Source organism: Natrix helvetica, assembly GCF_964273705.1.
Source record: "Natrix helvetica genome assembly, chromosome: Z".
Lineage (NCBI taxonomy): Eukaryota > Metazoa > Chordata > Lepidosauria > Squamata > Natricidae > Natrix > Natrix helvetica.
In genome coordinates this window covers 54,868,590-54,888,536 of record NC_138554.1, presented here as the reverse complement: position 1 = coordinate 54,888,536, position 19,947 = coordinate 54,868,590, and the positions used below count along the sequence as shown (strand labels likewise).

Here is a 19,947-nt window from a genome sequence, read left to right as displayed (position 1 = left end):
ACCAGGGAAAAAATGTATATCATCTAGAGCAATGTATTTCAAACTTGTCAACTTTAAGCTGCATGGACTTGAAGTCCATGCTTAAGATATTAAGCATAAAGTTGCCATGCTGAGAAGCACTTATCTAGGTTTACAAACTGTGACATGTCAAACTTTGAGGAATCTGTTGTGATACCCTGGCTTTGGAATCTTCTTGCCTGAGGGTAAAGATGAAACCAAAGTATCCGATTGTTATTACTAAATGAAAACCTTTCTTTTTACTCTTGCACTTTTGACTTCATGTCCACAGCTAATTTTACCTCTTAAGTGCCTTTGTTAGTGTCACATTTATTATTTGATAGTCTAAATTATTTCATTGTTTATTGTGTTTGGACTGGTTTGGCTTTTCCCCCCCAGACTATTATCCAACCAAAGATAATCTGGAGAATGAGTAGCACCAAACATAATTTAAACAAATAAATTTAAACAACAGCACTATTAATTATCTTCAACCAAATATGAAATCTGAATTAGAAGAGATCCTGAGCTAATATTAAAGTTAACTTTGATTAACGTAAGCATCAATAAAGGTAGCTAAATTCAATAATAGAAAGTTGTATTCACCATACACTCCTGATGTTTTACCATTCTTTAAGATAGCAAGAATATTACGTTCTGTACCAGAGAAAAAATATAGTATGTAATCTTCAATTACCAAAACCAAGATGCACATATTTAAGAATTTAAGGACTGTGTACAAAGTTCTTAAAGTTTTCCTGCAGACTGTAAAGCCAAACGAAGTACTATTACTACCATTACAAACCAGATATTACAAACTATTATTCAATAACAAGAGATTACTATTAAGACTGGATTATTTCAGATTACATTAGTTAAAAATATGAATGATGATGATAATAAAAGCACACAATAGTATCCTAGGGTGTGTCAAATTATTCAACTTTCAATTTCAAACATTGGGGTGCTCAAAAATTGTGATATGCCTTGGGGATTATAAAGATATTTTGATTACTTTAATATAATTTAGATGTGCTTGATAAGTAGCTACATAAATATCATAATTTTTTAACATTTTTGTTTGTTTCATTTCACAGGTTCAGCTGTCTCTCTTTTTGTTTAACATTATTTTATCTGAGAGTATTAATACTGCTGGCCTTGTTTCCTGTGTGTGTGATAACTGATCTGTAATGGCTTCTAAAAAAAAGAACAAGACTGGAACATTCACTCATATGAGCAAGCTAATTGGGACTGGCAGGGATTTGTTGCCATCTGAACTCCCAACACTGCGATACATTCTCAGATCTGGCCTACAGTTAAGAGAACTAAGTAGTGATGACGCTAGAAACTACCCAGCAGCTAGTCTTGTATATATCCAAAAGTTCTTGAAAAGTAGGAATGAGTGAACAGTTCTTTTGTGACCCCTGTTGTAAATTCATGAGTGACAATCTTGACAAGAACCAAGAGAGCTGGGATCAAGCCAAAAATATATTTCTTGGTAGAGGAAAACTAGAGCCTTCTCTGTGGGAGCACCTTCCCTCTGGAATGAGCTGCCCACGGAGCTTCGCATAATCCCTGACCTCCGGTCCTTCCGACGCGCCCTAAAAAGTTGGCTTTTCCAGCAAGCCGGCCTAGCCTGTTAATTTTATCTCATTTTTTAAATGTATTGTCTTATAAATTGGGTTTGGTTTTTGGATATGTATTTAATTTCTTTTTAACTTTCGGGATGTGTGTTTTTTAATGTTGTACGCCGACCTGAGTCCTTTGGGAGAAGGGCGGCATATAAATCCAATAAAACAAACAAACAAACAGATGTCAAAGGGACTTTCACTGTGAAACTTGACAAATTGTTTAACATCCTCAACTACAAGTGTCAAATTGTTCTGTGTGCCAAATTTGGCTCTCCTGCTGGCTGCAAAAAAGCTCACATTAACTGAACCTGCCTTAAGGAGATGAAGATATCACTGAAGGAATTTGCTTTTGTTAAAGGTCAAAGAGACAAGATTGGTTCTGTTGGATCGTACCGGATTGGTGGCCAGAGGTGCCCAAGCAGAAATGACTAGTCAAAAGGCAAAAGTGGCAAGACGATGAGAGACGGGTAGAAGATATCTTTATCATTTCACTCCAGAAAGGCTCAAAAACAAGAAAACCTGCTCAAGTGATTGCACATAATCTGGTGTATTTCATGAAAAAGAAAGGTATTGACCAAATCTTAAAGGCCATTGGAGGAAATTCTACAAATTTTAATAATGGCTATGAAGGTGGTAACATGCACTGAGGGTATAGGTCAAGCTTGACCGGAATTTGATCTAGTTGGTGTGTGCACTCCACACAAATGAGTTACCCATGACACGTAATCACAAAATTGGATGGGAAAACTTTTTCTAACAACAAATGGACAATTAAAATTGGCAACATGCTAGGCACCGCAACAGAACTTGACATTGATCCTTCATTCACAGAGTTTCAATTGGTGAGCCTCTCATTCCTCTCATTTCACTAAGCGACAGTGTTGTAAAGAATCTCTCTACTGATCAAGTATATGGATATAGGATCACACGGGCAATAACGACAGGAAATTTTTCCACAGAACTGGCTCTTTTGGAAATTGGCCCTACAAAACATTCGTGTTGGTTGACAACTGCAAATAGGTTTTGTCAAATATAGGTTTCAAAACATGGCTTTAAAGGCAAAACTCTCCAAAACCTAAGAATGATAGTGGAATATACTGTTGGTTTGTACTACCCTTGCTGGTTTAACATCTAAGTAAACTATTCCTGGATTGAAGGCCCGTGTTGTTCCAGCTGCAGCAAGTCAGACTGCAAAAGGCAGCTGCAGTACATGCTGTTTAGCCAACAATTAAGCAGTCAGCATGGTACGCTTTCAATGAAATGATAATCCAGACACTCTTTTCTTCAGATGATATTCAAGAAAGAGCTGGTATGCAAAAGATCATTGACTTGAGGGATACAGACGATGACACACTGGGAGAATTTTTTTTCCTGTACGTGCAGGAAAAACACCTTTAATCAATGTGAAAGCATCCACTCTGATGGACCTGACTGACTGGTCTAAAGGTGTATATGAGCCACTTTGCCGTGCAAACGGACTACAACGAACTATAAAGATGTTCATTGATGAATCAATGCAAGTACCACAGTGGTCCTGTCATGCCCAATCAATAGAGAGATGTGTGAAACAGGTCACAGAGGTAGCAAGCAGAGTGTATATAAGAGAAAGTGAAAGTTATATCAGAGGCCAAGAAGCAAGTCGTCGGCTGATATCGAAGAACAAATCAAAACAAGACTTGATAAAACTTACTTAAATATGTTTGTAACTTAGATAATTGCTTTCTGATGTTAGTTTATGGTTGCAGAAAGCTAAGCTTAGCTAAATTTTTTTGAGTAATTTTGAGAAGATAAAGTTAACAGTATTTGGGTTACAACAAACTTTGTGGGGTACATGATCGGACGTGGATTTACCACACGAAGCTAAACGTGCAATTTTAAAAATAACAGCAGATTTGAATTCTTGGTGTAAAAACACATTTTTCTGGGGGGGGGGAAATTGCAATTTTTTTTCACCCAATTAAATGACATGCCTTAACATAATACTATGTTCTAACAATGTTTAAATATTACAATACTAAATAATACTCCACATACTTATGAACCTCTATCAATTATATGTATTTACCTCTTGGATTTAGACAGTATGTAATTATAATCTCTGTTTGTACATGCTAGACAACTGGAATATAGCTGACAAAACACTGAATTATCAATGCAAGCTACATTCTCTTCAGATCTATATGTGATTATAAATATTTAGAGCACCCTCATAATTAAGAGTTTGCTATCAGGTTCCATTTAATTACACAAACTATATTGACTTAACCAACCTTTGGTGGTTCTTGTGGTAGAGAAACAGTTTCTACAGGAGGTGGGGATGGAGATTTTTCTTCTAGTTCTTCAAGGTTTTTTTCTTCCACTTCAGTTTTCAGTTCTTCAGTTTTTGATTCAGATTCTAACTCTGGTTCAGGCTCATGAGAAGACTCTTCCAATGTTTCTTCTATTCCATTTCTAGAATAATCAGATATTTCAATGTTTCTATTAATGTAAATTATTAGTATTATCCAATTTTTAGGGGGGGGGGAAATACTACAATTTACTATACAATTCTTACATTCTGTATTTTTCGGAGTATAAGACGCACCTTTTTTCCTCAAAAAAGAGGCTGAAAATCTGGGTGCGTCTTACACATCATATATAGCATTTTTGCCTCCCAAAGCCCCGCCCCTTCACCAAAATGGCTGTGCATAGCCTTATGGAGGCTTTCAGAGTGCTCCTGGGGGCTGGGGAGGACAGAAATGAGCAGAAAATGGGCTGTTTTTTGCCCTCCCCCCCCCCCCAGCAGCACTCTATAAGCCTCCATAAGGCTATGCATTCAATTTTGTTTGACAAAAAACGGGGCCGTTTTTTGGCCGTTTTTGCCCCCCCAGGAGCATTCTGCAAGCCCCCCCCCCAAGGCTATTCATGCCTTTTTGGGGGGCAAAAAATGGGCCCATTTTCATGAAAAATGGGCCATTTTGGAGAGGTTTGCAGAGTGCAAAAACTTTTCCCCCCCTTTTAGAAAGCTTTTTAACTGATTGATGACAATTACATTGATCAGGTGCAGAAACACCTACCTATCTACTGTATATCTCTCTCTCTCTCTCTCTCTCTATCCCTCTACCTACTTACTTACCTACCTATCTACCTAACCTAATCTCTCTCTCTTCCTACCTACCTACTGTATTTCTCTCTATTTCTCTCTCTATCCCTTTATCTACCTACCTACCAACCTACCTACCTACCTACTCTCTCTCTCCCTATCTACTGTATTTCTCTCTCTATCCCTCTACCTACCTACCTACCTACCTACCTACCTACCTACCTACCTACCTACCTACACACACACTCTCCCTACCTACCTACTGTATTTCTCTCTCTATCCCTTTCTCTCCCTCCCTCCCTATTCTCTCTCCTTACCTATCTACTAGTATTTCACTCTCTCCCCCTCTACCTACCAACCTACCTACTCTCCCTCTCTCCCTACCTATCTACTGTATTTCTCTCTCTATGCCCAATTTAAATGCCTTTTTAAAAAAAAGATGCAGAGGTCATTAGTATTTTGAGACAGATGGACTGTTAACTTTTATGTTGTTCTCTTTTCAGGAAACGTTTTTCTTCTGAGGAGAGGCCGCCTGTCAGGCCTGCAGTCATATTCCTTTTAGGATCCTCGGCCTGCCATGTACTCTCTCTCTTTCTTTACTATGCTGTTTCATTAGTGGGGATTTGGAAGGGGGTAGGAGTAGAATGTGTTTGTTTTCAAAATAAAAAATTCCTTTCTAGAAATCAAGGTCATTCTTTGTCTCTGCACATCTGCATCTGACCAGAACTAGATGGGTGGAAATGCCACTGTGGCAGAGGAAGATTGGACCATGTGATGGACTTGTGGGTGTGGGGACAAGTTCATGAACTTTCAACTGGGTGGAAACCCAGGAAGCCTTCAGATTTGGGTTTCCACAGATGTACCAACATGTCTATCTTATTAAATTGGAACTTTGATGAAAGTTAGGTCTGTCTAAGGTGATTTAATTCTGGATGATATTTGGAATGCTGGCATTAACCCGAATCTCCCTTAAAATAAATCGCCAGCAAACCCCGGCACGGGAGCTGGCAAGGTGTGCTGATTCCCAACACCTGACCTGACCCAATCAGCGTAAAATATCAGCGACCAATTAAGAGAAAAGAAGCTAATGATGAATTATTTCTCTGAAGTTCTTTTGAAGTACAAAAGAATTTGCGTGGGAGGAATTTTTCACCTTTATAGCATCTGGGAAGATGCACGCACAGCCGGAGGGGGATGGCTGGAGGGGGCACCCAGACCAACTTCTGCAGCCAAACATGAATGAAAGTTCCTCCTCCTTGTCCAACAAAAACACAGCAATATACTGGAGTGGAGATAATTACTCCTTCCATACAGTGATAAATGAGCTGAGCCAGCAAGAAGGGCCAGCATCTCTCACTAATCAAGCACCACCACATTGGGCTTTCTTCCCAGGTCATGGATGACAGAGATGCCACTGGGCAACATGGGAAAATCCTCCAAGCCAGCAGAGGGGACCTTGGCCCATAACCCCTCCCCCCGCCAGACACTGATGGGTGAACTGCAACCTATGAATCAAGCAACCCCAGGTCATGGATGGGAGAGATGCCAATGGGCACCTGCTCTCAATCAGCAGATGGCACCATGGCAGATAACTGGGCAGTGAGAATGACCTCCCCTCTGGTTCCAGTCTCACCTGCAATGCCCCAACAGTTTCTTACCCCACCTTCCTAAAGAGAAGAGTTCTCAACAATGGAAGAAGGGATGAAAGAGGGGAAGGCTGCAGGATGGATGGCGGAACAATGTGATGAAGTGGTTCCTAAGTTTAGAGGAGCAACTGGGTTCCGTCCCTCGGGGGTGGTGGTAATAAAATGCCAGTGTTGCTGTCAATTCGGCCAGAGAGCGTCAGAGTGCTTGGCTCCAGACCCAATATCACAAATGTATGCACCAACCGCCAGAGCGGTAAAGAGAAGACCCCGGAAGCTACCACAGAAGAGTCATCTGGGCCAACAACCTCCGGAAGAGAATCCCCAACCTAAGGTGACAAAAAGTCCTACCAATGGGGAGGCCTTGGAGGAGGAAAATGCCGAAGATGACCCAATGGTTAGTGCACCCATCCGCCCCTTTACAATAAAATGCAACCTCCAAGTGCCAGAAACGGGAGTGGAAAGGGAAGTTGGGGCAATTGTGGACACCGGCTATACCCGATGCTTAATCAGCATGTCGATTGTGGACCAACTAGGTATACGCACAAGACCCCTAAACCATCCCATTCGGTTTGAGCCACTGATTGGAGGGGCCCCAGCCACGAAAATTATCGAGTTGATGATAGGCCGCCACTATGAATTTCTCAGATTCATCATAGCTCCAAGAATGCAGGAATCAATTATCTTGGGACTTGCATGGCTGGACAAGTGGGCTCCTACAATAAAGTGGGAGGATGGCATTAGAAAATTGATTATTGGCTTTGGGCCGTTACCACCGGTGGAGCCAAAAGGCCACCCAGAAACGATTGAACCCAACAGCCCAGACCGTCCGGAACCTGTAGCAGACACCAAACCCCCAGGGATCCAACAAGTACCAAAAGACTATTGGGACTTAGCGGGGGTGTTCTGTGAGGAAGATTGCAACTATCTTTCCCATCACTGGCCCACAGATTGTGCAATAGACTTCAAACCTGGGGCTACTTTACCGAAGCCAAAAATGTACTCCATGACTCCCAAAGAGATAGTTGAATTGAGGAACTACATCAACATCAATTTGAAACAGGGCTTTATTGAACCAGTGAAGTTGAAAGTAGTAGCCCCAGTGCTCTTCAGAGAAAAGAAAGATGGTGAGGTTTATCTCTGTGTTGATCTGTGAGCCTTGAGTGCGGTATGCAAAAAGAACACTTATCCCCTTCCCCTCATGAAAGATATGTTGAACCATTTGGCAAAAGGCAAGATCTTCACCAAGCTGGACTTAAGAGAGGCGTATTACCGCATACGGATCAGAGAGGGAGATGAGTGGAAGACCGCTTTTAACACACACACACCTTGGCAGTTTTCAGTACAAAGTCATGCCATTTGGGCTACAAGGAGCACCCGCAGTCTTCATGCAGTATATAAACGAGGTGCTACATGAGCACCTATACCGCGGAGTGCTCATTTATCTAGATGACATCTTGATCTTCTCTGAAACCCTATAAGAACACATGAAGCTGGTATGGCAAGTCCTGAAAAAACTTTTGGCCACTAAGCTATACGCAAAGTTGTCGAAGTGTGAGTTTCACAAGACCTCACTAGATTACTGGGTTATCGCATCTCCAACGAGGGGATAGAAATGGATCCAGGAAAAGTGAAAGCTGTGTTAGACTGAAAACCTCCAAGCACTAGCAGACAACTACAAAGCTTCCTTGGATTTGCCAATTTCTGCAGGCAGTTCATTCCGACTTTTGCAGAAATTGCCCTCCTATTGACTGAGCTATTAAAAACGGGGCCTTCCCCAACAAAGCCAAAAGCAAACCAACCACTGAAATGGACAATGGACTGTCAAAAAGCCTTTGAGAAATTCAAATGGCTCTTTGCCCAAGAGCCCATACTGCAACACCCCGACCCCAAGCGACCATTCATAATCCAGATGGATGCCAGTGATGTAGCAATAGCTGCAGTGCTACTACAAAAGAATAGAATTATGTCTTGAACTTTGATTTAATTCTGGATGATATTTGGAACTCTGACATGGACACTTCTATATTTTTGGACGAGAAAGTGACTATCATAATGAATCTGGCCATTCAGAAAACATATTCCACCCTTTCTAGCCACCCAGAAGATTTTCTGCCTTTTTCTGGGCAGGTCCATTTACTCCATAACACTGAGCTGCAGGCATCCATCACTTTATATTTTCTAAGTATGCCTTGGACAGAATATAGGTAGCCCTCAACTTATAACAATTCGTTTAGAAACTGTTCGAAGTTAAAACAATATATTAACTATAAGCCAAGTAGAAAAGGAAGTTGGCTGGGTCTAAGGGCATCTCACAGGGCACATCACTCTTATATTGGGATCTAGGCTACTACAAAGAAAAACAAGCAAGCATACAAAGATACATAATTATCTCTTGTACGTTTAGAAAACCTGTCAGGAAAATGCACCTCAAAAGGCTTCAAAAGAACTGTTGATCATTTTAATACTGTCTGCTGCACTGAAAACACACTAGCTTGTTCTACTTTTATATACAAACACCTTTACAAAGAACTTTAATAAAAGATAAGTATATTTTAAATGATTTCTATTTCATTTAGCAGTTAATGATCAACTAAAAAAAAAAAACCTTAACCTCATGAAATCTGAGGTAATTCATCAATAGTTAACCATATAATTAACTGCCTATATCAAACATTTTAGAAAATATGAACAACGTTTCATTTCACTTTGATTCTCATATCTTGTTTTATTATGGGCTAATGATAAAACCTACAGATTCACTAATTTTCAAATACATTTGCACAGGCTGTCTGCAACATAAGCATGGATAATTATCTTACGTTACAGGATGACTATCATAGTAAGCACTGCTGGTATTTTCTTGTACAGTTTCAGGTGATGTCTGTCTGTCTTCATTTTCCTCTTCTACTTCATCTTCTGATTCTAAAATATAATTCATCAATTCATAAAAGTATGTTGCCTGCCACAGTAATTTCTTATATTTTCAGTTTTACTGAAAATGAAATGAAACTTATTTATTCCAGGAATTCACATGCAATATAATACATTTCTGTTTCCATAATGCCAAATGCCATAAAATTTGTAGATATAGTCTAATAAATTATCTTGGCCTTGTATAAGTATTCCAAATTCTGTCATTTTTTTTGCTCACGTCCCTTCTTTGGGGTAGCTTTTTATTTTTAAGTATTTGCAAATAAATTAATCATTGTAGATTCCTATCTTCATTAAGCAATTCTCATTAGGTCTTTGGTCTATTTCTTGATAATACAGATAGACTTCAACTTACCACCATAATTGAGGTCAACATTTCTGTTGCTGAAATATTTGTTAAGTGAAATTTGACTCATTTTACAACCTTTTTTGACACAATTGTTAACCAAATCACTGCAGTTGTTAAGTTAGTAACCTGGTTGTTAAGCGAATCTGGCATCCTCAATACTTTTTTGTCAGAATGACCGTTGGCGTACCTGAATGGTCGTTCTCTAGGCGCTGCGGGAGTGTCCAAGCAAGGGTTAACTTTAGCTTGCTGCCCAAGGACTGAGTTCAAAGTTCATGTAGTCATGCCTCCTTAGAGACTCAGTTTAAAAAATGAAGGTATGAGACCTAGAAGGATGCTGTAAGGGGTAAGGTTGCCATGGAGGTGATGATTCACGCACCCGCAGGTGACCCCAGGGCAGGGTTGGACACTTCCACAGCGCCTAGAGAACGACCATTCAGGTAAGCCAACGGTCATTCTCCTAGGCGCTGCTTGGAGTGTCCAATCATGGGACATACCCAAGCTATGTAGTCCCAGGGGGGAAGAAGGAAAATCCTGGTTAGTAGGAGCCACATGGACCCACTGTAAAACTCTGCAGATGCAAAGGAGTCCAGTCTGTAATTCCGAATAAACGGTGACAGCAAGAACCAGGTAACCACCCTACAGATCTCTTCAATAGGCACTTGAGTGGCCCAAGCGGCCATAGTCGCGGTGCTCCTTGTGGAGTGTGCCGTTATATGAGGAGGAACAGGCCTGGATTGTTGCTTGTAGGCCAGCTTAATGCACGTGTGCAGCCAACAACCTATGGTGGAAGATGATACCTTCCAGCCCATTGAGGTTGGCTGGAATGATATAAAGAACGATTTTGACTTGCAAAAAGAAGCTGTCCTCTTTTTGTATACTCGCACAGCGCGCCGCACATCCAATTTGTGCCAGACACTCTCCTTGGGATGACTGGGGTGCAGGCAGAAGTTGGGGAGGATGACCTCCTGCGTTCTGTGGAATAAGCTGTTAATTTTTGGTAGAAATGCTGGATCCAATCACAGAATGACACTGTCCGAATGTATAACACAAATGTATAACTCTCTCTAACGGAGAGCGCGGCTAGCTCTGAAATTCCGCGCGCTGAAGTGATGGCTACAAGAAAGGCAATTTTGAATGACAAGTGCCGTAGACTAACCAAGTGAATTGGTTCAAATCGTGGCGATGTTAGGGTCTGCAAGACAATCAATAAGTCCCAAGTTGGGTAACAGTGTACGGTCGAAGGGCATAGGTTGGTAGCCCCCTTTAGGAAACTGCAAACTCTTGGGTGTCTGCTGAGCGGTTGAGAATAGTCTCTGGACAAGATGGTGGCTAGGGCTGCTGTCTGCCTCCAAAGTGTGTTGGGGATGAGGTCCTTGTCCAACCCCTCCTGGAGGAAGTCCAGGATTTGCGGAATTGTCGCTACTGTGGCATTGATGTGATGGAAGTGACACCAAGAGGAGAAAATAGTCCATGTTGCATCATAATCCGCACAGTAGAAGGTCTCCTGGACACCTGGATGGTGCGGATGACCTAGTCAGAGAAGCTGTCCTGCCTCAGGAGGTCCCCATCAAGTACCACACGACTAATTGGAGCCATTGAGGGTCTGGGTGTGGGTTGGCTGAGGGAGATCTGCTCCTGAGGTATGCGCCATTGCTTGGTCACTGACAGGCTGACAAGATCGGCGAACCAGGATCTCCTTGGCCAGTGTGGGGTGACTAGCAGTACTTTGGCTCCCTCCAGCAAGATCTTCCTGATCACCTGAGGGATTAGTGAGAGAGGCAGAAAGACGTATAACAGTCTTGGAGGCCAGCAGCATCAAAGAGCATCCGTCCCTTCCACGCAGGAGCATTGGAATCTTGAAAAGAACCAGGGGAGGTGTGTTCTCTGGACTGGCGAATAAGTCTATTATTGTCGGAAGGCCAAACCTTTGGGTCAGTTGGTGAAACAGTGACGGATGAAGCCACCATTCCGAAATGCTGATGGTCGTTCTGCTGATCCAGTCCGCTGTCACGTTCGCCTTCTCTGAAATGTGGTCCGCCCTTATGGACTGGAGATGGAGTTCTGCCCAACGCCCCAGGGCTTCTGCCTCCGACATCAGGGCCTTCAATCGAGTTCCGCCCTGGTGATTGACGTAGGCCTTGGTGGCGATATTGTCCATCAATATGAGGATGTGAGACCTCTCGATGAGCCACCAGAAGTGGCGCAGGGCTAATCTGGCGGCCCTGAGCTCCAGCCAGTTTATGTTGTGGTCGAGCTCCACAGGACACCATCTGCCCTGCATCAAGTGTGTCTGTAGGTGGGCGCCCCAGCCGTACAATCTGGGAGTCTGTTGTTATGACCAGGCATTCTGGTTCCTTGAAGAGGAATCCCTTCTTCAGCGCCGTTGTCTGCCACCGTCTGAGTGACCGGAGCACTTGTGGAGGAACGCTAACCACCCTCTTGGAGTTGCTGGCCTTGTACCGTTGAATCGGAAGCAGGAACCATTGAAACTCTCCTGCATGCAGCTGTGCCCAGGGGACCACTGCGATGCACGAGATCAACTTCTCCAGCAGCTGGGCTAGCGTGACGAGAGGCGCCGACCTGGACCTCCGGACCTGACGCATGAGGGATGTGATGCTGTCCATTCTCTCTTGTGTGAGGAACACCTTGCAGAGTCTGGAGTTGATCACCGTGCCCAGATGCTGGATTCTGGTGGTTGGCGACAGGTGGCTTTTCTCTAGATTTACGGAAAAGCTGTGTTGTTTGAGCATGCGTATGGTGACGCTGAGTTCCCAACACACCTGCTCCCTGGATGATAACATCAGCAGAATGTCATCCATTGGACAAGATCGAAGACGTACAGGACAGCGGCCAGAAGTTTGGTAAACGTCCTGGGGGCCGATGAAACGTTGAAGGGAAGAGCCTTGTACTGGAAGTGCTGGTCTGCAAATTGGAACCTCAGAAACTTGTGATGCGCTGGATGAATGGGAACATGCAGGTCGATTGACGTCAGGAAGTCGCCCTGCATGATGCAACTCAAGATGGCCTGGAGTGATTGCATCTTGAAGCGCTTGTACGCCAAACTTGGGGACCAGGAAGAGGATGGAGTAGAACCCCCTGCGTTCCTGGCCTGTCCGAACTTGCTCTATAGCTGCTATCTCGAGCAAATGGCTGATTTCTGCCTGCATCAGCTGGCGTTTGCACGTGGACCTTGGGAGTGGACAACGAACAAAGTCCGAGGGGGTATTGAAAGGAGTCCAGGTATTGATCGGATTGTGTTCAAGACATAAGTGTCCGTCATTCATTCCTCCCACTGGTCGGCATAGGGTTGAAGCCAACCCGCTATGGGAGGGGACCGGTGACTTATTCCTACAAAAGGAACGGTTGGAATACCCGCCCTGGAAGGACTTATGACTACCCTGCTGTATATTTTTGTCCCTGAACACTGCCCTGTCATGGGTACAGTCCTGCGTCTAGGAATAGGAATGGTTAAATCCTCCAGAGGTGGCTGGAGGATCTGCGTTCCGAAAGGACTGCCTGCGGAAGAAGGATTGACCCTTGCGGTACTAGACTGCAGCCACAATCTTATTGTCATCCTGTCACAGTCTAGTATCGCTCGCTGGCAATTTAGATTGCAGATTACGGAGCCAGAAAAGGGCTGCCCTGCCAAAATAAGAGGAGGAAGAGGCCCTCATAGCCCACACGGTGGTGAGGTGGGTCTTATGACAGGCCTTCTCAGCCCTCTTATCCTCTGCCTTAAGGCCTTCCAGCAAATCCGCTGGAAGGACAGAGTTGGAAGTCAAGGCAACAATGGGGACATCCACCAGAGGAAGCTTTAAAAGATCCTCCATACTGCTCTCCATGGAATAGAGCTTCTTGTCCACCCCACTCGGATTGGCCATTGATCCCGGCTGCGCCCAATGACACTGGATCACATCCAAGAAGAACTGAGGGGCTGGTACTACCTGCTGGGGTGGAGCATTTTCTTTGAAAAGCCCAGCCCCCAGGTCTTGGGGACCAGTGGGCTCCTTATTCCCTTGCTCTGTGGAGTCCTTATTGCTCTGCCCTGGGAGACCCATCTGAACAGAAGAGACCCTGGCTTTTGTGAGGATGGCCCTGAACATCAAGGGCTTGAACAATCCAGAGAAGGCAGGTGGATCAGGAGCAGGATTTTCGTCCTCAGACAAATCTGGAGCTTCCTGACCCCTCTCCTCCATCTCAGACTCCTCACTGATAGCCAAAGAAGCCGGAGAGGATGATCTCCCAGCCTGGTCCTTCGAGCCTGAGGCCTGCATCCCGTTTGGGTCTTGCCTGGTGTGGGAGGCCCTTGCCTAGCTGTCTCATGCCCTCAGCTATGCCTTGAGATATCGCATTAGCGATGATCTGCTTCATCTCAGTGGACATATTGCGTCCCTGGTCCTCTGCTGGGCGACTGGTCCCGGGCATAGGCGATATCAGAGGGGGATCCTCCTCCTCCATGAGGAAACAGTCCCCTTGTACTGACTCTCCCCCCAGGGAAGGGCAAGGTGACTCTGGGGCCACCCTGGATGGGTCTGGGTCTGAGGACAAATCGTAATCCCCTTCCTATGCCAGGGATGGAGAAATGTCCTTAAGGGGAGAAGGCAATGGGGGCCCAAATATGGCCTCTGCAGGAGAAGGGGGAGGCCTTACAAGCCTCTGAGCCTTTTGAAACTGTTTTTCTAAGGTTTTCTGGCTCCTCTCTGCCAGTCTTTGAGAAGCCTTATACATCCTCTTAGCTATGGGCTGCTTGCTTTTAGGTGGGTGCCCCTTAGTCACCCTCCTGCTTGCAGGCCCTGGCTTGCTACATTTAGGGGAGGAAAGACCTGCTGAAGTTATGTCTTCTGCTGTGCTGGTGGAAGCCATGCTGAAGCTGGAACAGTCAGGCCAACACTGCAGGAGAGTTGCCACTAGAAGAGCAAATTGAGCTGAGTCCAATATGCCAGTCTCTATCCAGGAGTGCTGAAATGAGCTGCAGCAGGTAAAAATGGCATCCGTTCAACGATTCCGGAACGCCCGCAGATCCACGCCAATTTTAAGCAAGATATGGCCAGCTGGGAAGCCAAACACCTTGAAGTTGCTCTAATACTGTCCTTGATGGGGAGGGGGGAACCTGCCTGGCGCCCCAGAGCAAGGTCCTTGCGTAGGCAACCCCTCCCAGTGGTGGTCTGCTAATGGAGACAGGCAGCAGCAATGAAACGACAGAGAGAAATTTACGTGTCACTTTAAACTATCCAAAATGGCTGCCACATGACTCGGAACTGCACTGGGGGCTGTTTGGAGTTCGGCAAGGCTTTTAACAGCCTCCGGAGCTCTTAATAAGTCCTCCAACAATTAGGTGGGGCCCTCCTAACTATCTACCTGGCCCCAAGGCTCAACAGCAGCCGCTGAACAAGCCCCCCTTGCAGTGAAGCCTCAGCCGCGTGGGCGCGAACAGCAGGCTCGTTCCGAGCAGCCTGCTCCGCGTGAAGGCGATGAAAGGAAACTTATGCCTTGTGAATAACTACCCTAATCTACTCTATACAAAAATAAGAAAAAAGGCTACACTAATCACACTGCTTGAAGAGTTCAACTTGATGCTCAAGGACTGGAGCTCCCCAACGGCGTCCTTTTAGGGCGACTGAGTTTTTTAAACTGAGCCTCTAAAGAGAGCAGGAGGCGTGGCTACACGAACTTTGAACTCAGTCCTTGGCAGGCAAGCTGAAGTTAACCTGTGCTTGGACACTCCAAACAGCACCTAGGAGAAGGTTGCAAAGATGATCACATGACTCTGGGACACTGCAACCATCATAAATATAAGTCAGTGGCCAAGCATTTGAATTTTGATTATGTGAGCATAGAAATAGCCATGTTAACCTTTTTCAGTGCCATTGTAACTTCAAACATTCACACTTGCGAACGGGTAGGGAAGGTAAGTGAATACTACCCCTGCTGCCTCACCTTCTGGCTGCGGCATGAACACCACTTGGCCTTCTACTCCATTGCAGGCGTGAGCAACCAGAAGTGGGCCAGCAGCCACATGTGCTCCTGCTGCACATGGCTGCCAGTGCTGCCATCACGAAGTAGGTGTTGGGGTGTGGATGGCCTGGCTACGGATTCCCTGGGGTAAGCCTGTGTGGGGCACGTGGGGCAGATGCGCAATCACCCCATCTCACCCTGGGGCTGTGACACCATGAGCAATGAGATGGAATAGGCGGCCGGTCGGTTGCGCAGGCTCTTTAGTCAGGCTTATTTAGGGGGTGGGGGTTAGGGCCTATATTAGGGACAGTTAACATGCTAGAGTTAACTTTCAGGATAGGTCTTGTTTTCAGGAAAAGAGGGTACCATTAGTTTTGGTAGATATTTGTTATCATAAAAATCAATTTGATATGCAGTTTTTTAAAGATGAGTGAAATTAAAAGTAGTGATTTCTATATTGCCTAAATGATAGAAAAGTGTTTTAACTTCTACAGTAAGAGTGTCAATGGACCTTAAACTACAACTTAAACAACAAAAATAATATTTAGTAATTTGACTTGATTGTATTTGTATAGAAAAGGATTGTTTAGGACATAATTTTGTTGGAAATTTAATGAGGACAATACTTCTTTAAAATATACGCTGGGGCCCAGAAAGCTGGCATAGAGATCTAATATCTGTTTGTTAAAAGCTCCTTCTAAAGCCCCCTTTTAATTTTTAACTAGTTCTTTTTCTTTTACTTCATCCCATTTTATTTTATTTTCATCTCTTTTATCCTTTTTCTGCTAGAGACCTGTATTTTTAGTATTTTTACCAGGAATCAATATTTTTTTTCAATTTGCTATGGAGAAAAGAAAGACTGCAGAGTTCACATTCTGTTTCTCAGACTTCACTTAAACCTACTAAGTAGCTCAACATTGACAGATACCTAAAAAGTAAACAGCTACATGCTAAAAATAACCAAACCTCTTGATAACTTTCCAAATAAATATGATCCCCTGGAATAAAATCTGTAAGTGGAGATAGAGGGCTCCCAACTTTTACCGGTAGATCTTTTCTCCTCTATCCCTGAGGAAGCTTCCCTTCTCAGATCACAGCCATTTATCCAGTTGTTGCAAGGTTTAGGTAACAAGGGGATGAGGACTTAACAAAAATCACTTTATAACAAGACAATGTCTGTTGATCACACAAAGAGCATTGTCCACTTTTGAGCTTCTAACTATAGTTAATAAAGTGGACATCCTGAAAGACACTTTTATTAAGCTTAAATAGTCATCAAATACTACAGCTGAATCAGTTAAAGCAAAAGCAAATAAAAGTGGTGGAAATGTGGATCTGAATTTGGAACCTAAAAAGGGAGAGAGGAACATAGCAAGCCAGTTCTCTGTAGAACCTTTAGAGATAAATGTGATTAATTCTGCCAGAGTCCTTAGGAATAGTTCTCACTTCTGCTCCCTGATAAAGCATCACACCGTGGGCTAAAGAGAAAATCATCATTGCCTAGTGGTAAGTTATCTTCCAGGACATTGACACTATTCTAAGTTGTCAACCTGCAAAGGTACTCTACCCAAATTGCTGCTTATCTCAAAACCTACTGGAGTTTACACAAGCACACAGTAGTGGATAGACACATTTCAAACCAGTAGGATTCCTTCCCCACCCTTAAACACTGGAGAATTTTGGATAGCATCATTCCTGTTGAATGACTGAAAAGCTTATTTCAAATTTTAACATCCTCCCAGCCCCACTAATACTAAGGATTCTATCCAGCTACTGGCTTGGAATATGACTGGCTGGAAGAACAGATGGGGATCTGGTGGAGTTCTCTCTAATTTTAAGTCATAAAAAAGATAACACTGCCATATATGAAAAACATATCAGAAACTATATGTCAATGATATTCCAGGATTTCTCTAGGCTTCTGATAGTCATATACTAAAGATTCATGATGAGTTTATTAATATTCTTTTATATGCTGATAATTTGGTTTTAACCGCACATAAATAGGCCTGAGAAAACTGTTGCAAAAGCTAAATATCTACTGTGCTCTATTTTTTTTAAACATCAATAAAACTAAATCTAAAGTGATGACATTTAACAAACAAACAAAAAGGAAATATAACTAAATGGGGAGCCTATCAAACAAGTTAATTCTTTTACTTATTTAGAAGTTGTTTTTACCAACAGAGTTGTGGATAAATTATTTTAAAAGAAATTCAGCAAGAACCAAGGCAAGTACTAAAAGATTATACAAATTATTTAATTACTATTACCTGAATATCTGAAATTATATACTGAAAGTATTCAGGGCAAAAATAGTTCCTGTACTGACTTATGATATAGAATTGTGAAGCTTTGCAAAAGCTACTTCATTTGAACAAGTCCAGGCCTGCTTTTTAAGAAGCTTACTGGGAACTGATAAGAACACATCAGTCCCTGCGGTCAGAACAGAAGCAAAGCAGAAATGCTCCATACACAGTCAATTTAAAAAGTTTTCACATACTGGCAGAAGATCCATTCAATGGATTCTGATAGGCTACCCAGAATATGTTTAGAACAGATAAGTATGGCTCAGCCCATTTCCTGGGTAAACTGACTTACCACAGTTATTTCACAACATGGGTTTTCCATCCAGTATTTATTCTCAACTGCCTCCTAGGCAAGGAAATTTTTTAAACAAGAGTCCTAGATATCAGTGCTCAAACTGACATGGAGCTAATGGCAAAAAGTAGATTTTTAAGTTGGTTGGTTAAGAACAAAACTACTTTTCAATTTGAAAAATTGTTAGTAATTTTTCACACTTTGTTAGAAATTCACAGAGTTTGCAAGAAGAGCATATTGGAGAGCCAGATTCAAGCTATTGGATTCCACAACCTAATATGGGCACTTCCACCACATACCATGTCACGAGAAAATATGTATATACAGTTCCCCAGCAATCGAAGGTATTGTTCAAGTTTTGATTGTTTTGTATGAAAGAAGAGCCCACTGAGAACTGAATTGCATACTGTCCTATTTATTTTGGGTTCTAATCTATACATTACGAGCAGAACTTCAAAGTTTATAATTAAGGCAGCTAAGCTAAGAACTTGTTACATCAAACAGATCAGGGTATTCTGTAAAGAGGTGTTTATTTGTATGTTGATTCTTTGTATTTAGCACATGCGTATTTTATTACTGCATTTTCTCTTATCTATTTTAGCCTGAAATTAGGGTGCATTTTATTTATTTTTTGTATTTTGATATGGTCATAGGATTAATCAATTAATAAAGTAAACTATCGAACACAATTTATGTCCTATACGTACTAAGACTGTGAGCGGACTATATAAATTTGACTATGCAACAAAGAGTAATTCCAGAAGTTACTATTCTCTTAATTACCTACTTAGTACATGGGATTTGACAACTAGACAATATAAATGGATTCTCTATGTTCTTATTTTAGCTAAAAGTCTGATACTGCAACATGGAAAAGATAAATGTATTTACTCAATAGATTCAAGATCTGATTACAATTAATCAGGAGATTACTTAATGAGGAGATAAATATAGTATAAACTAAACATAGTATGGATAAATATGGAAGCCATTTAAACAAAATACAGTAGGCTTAAAAAACATTATAGTTATTTATGTGTAGGAGAAATACACAAACACACACACACGTTATTTACATTAGGTAATAATATATATAAAATTACCTAATGTAAATAACATTACTTTTTTTGTTTATTCCTTTTGTATTATTATTATTATTATTATTATTATTATTATTATTATTATTATTATTATTATTATTATTATTTATAAAATATGTATACAATTCATATTAAAAATACCTACCTTCATCAAGTTCAGGTTCAGAATCACCAAATACTTCATCTTCATAGCGAAATATATCATTGTGGACATAAAACTTATTTGGAACAGACCCCTGAAAAACAAAGATAGAAGAAAGCTTAATTTGGGGATTATCACTCTAGTGATATTACAAATTATGCCTATATTTTTTCCTATTTGCCCTTGCAAGGGCAAAGTTAATACCTGTGGAGAGCATAATTGCCAAGAAAGCTTCATTGATATGTGCATAAAGTCATCGGGTGTTGAGCTCAATTTGAGGGAGACTTAGGAACAGAGCATCTAATGCAAATAGTATTGACTCAAAAATGGTTGCTCATTGTTAGTTTTTAGGATCCCACTGGATCTTTGTTTTAACTATAAACACAGCTAGCTACTCCTTTAGAAACTAGAGTACATCACTTTGATGTTCCTTTTCTTTCTTCATGGACATTACAATGCTTGATTGTCATAATTTCAGATTTCTGGGAAGAATCATTAAACCTAAGACTCTTC

The 19,947-nt window shown here is 42.2% G+C and overlaps 1 protein-coding gene across 3 annotated transcripts in view; it reads right to left on the bottom strand.

The window, feature by feature from the left end:
- G3BP2 (G3BP stress granule assembly factor 2) overlaps positions 1-19,947 on the bottom strand; it is a 51,709-nt gene that overhangs the window by 8,791 nt on the left and 22,971 nt on the right. For all 3 annotated transcript variants that reach the window (XM_081971208.1, XM_081971210.1, XM_081971209.1), the window contains 3 exons: positions 19,438-19,528; positions 9,176-9,278; positions 3,899-4,079 (listed from right to left, as the gene is read on the bottom strand). In XM_081971208.1, coding sequence (XP_081827334.1) covers positions 3,899-4,079; positions 9,176-9,278; positions 19,438-19,528 — 375 coding nt within the window. The remainder of the gene's footprint in view (positions 1-3,898; positions 4,080-9,175; positions 9,279-19,437; positions 19,529-19,947) is intronic.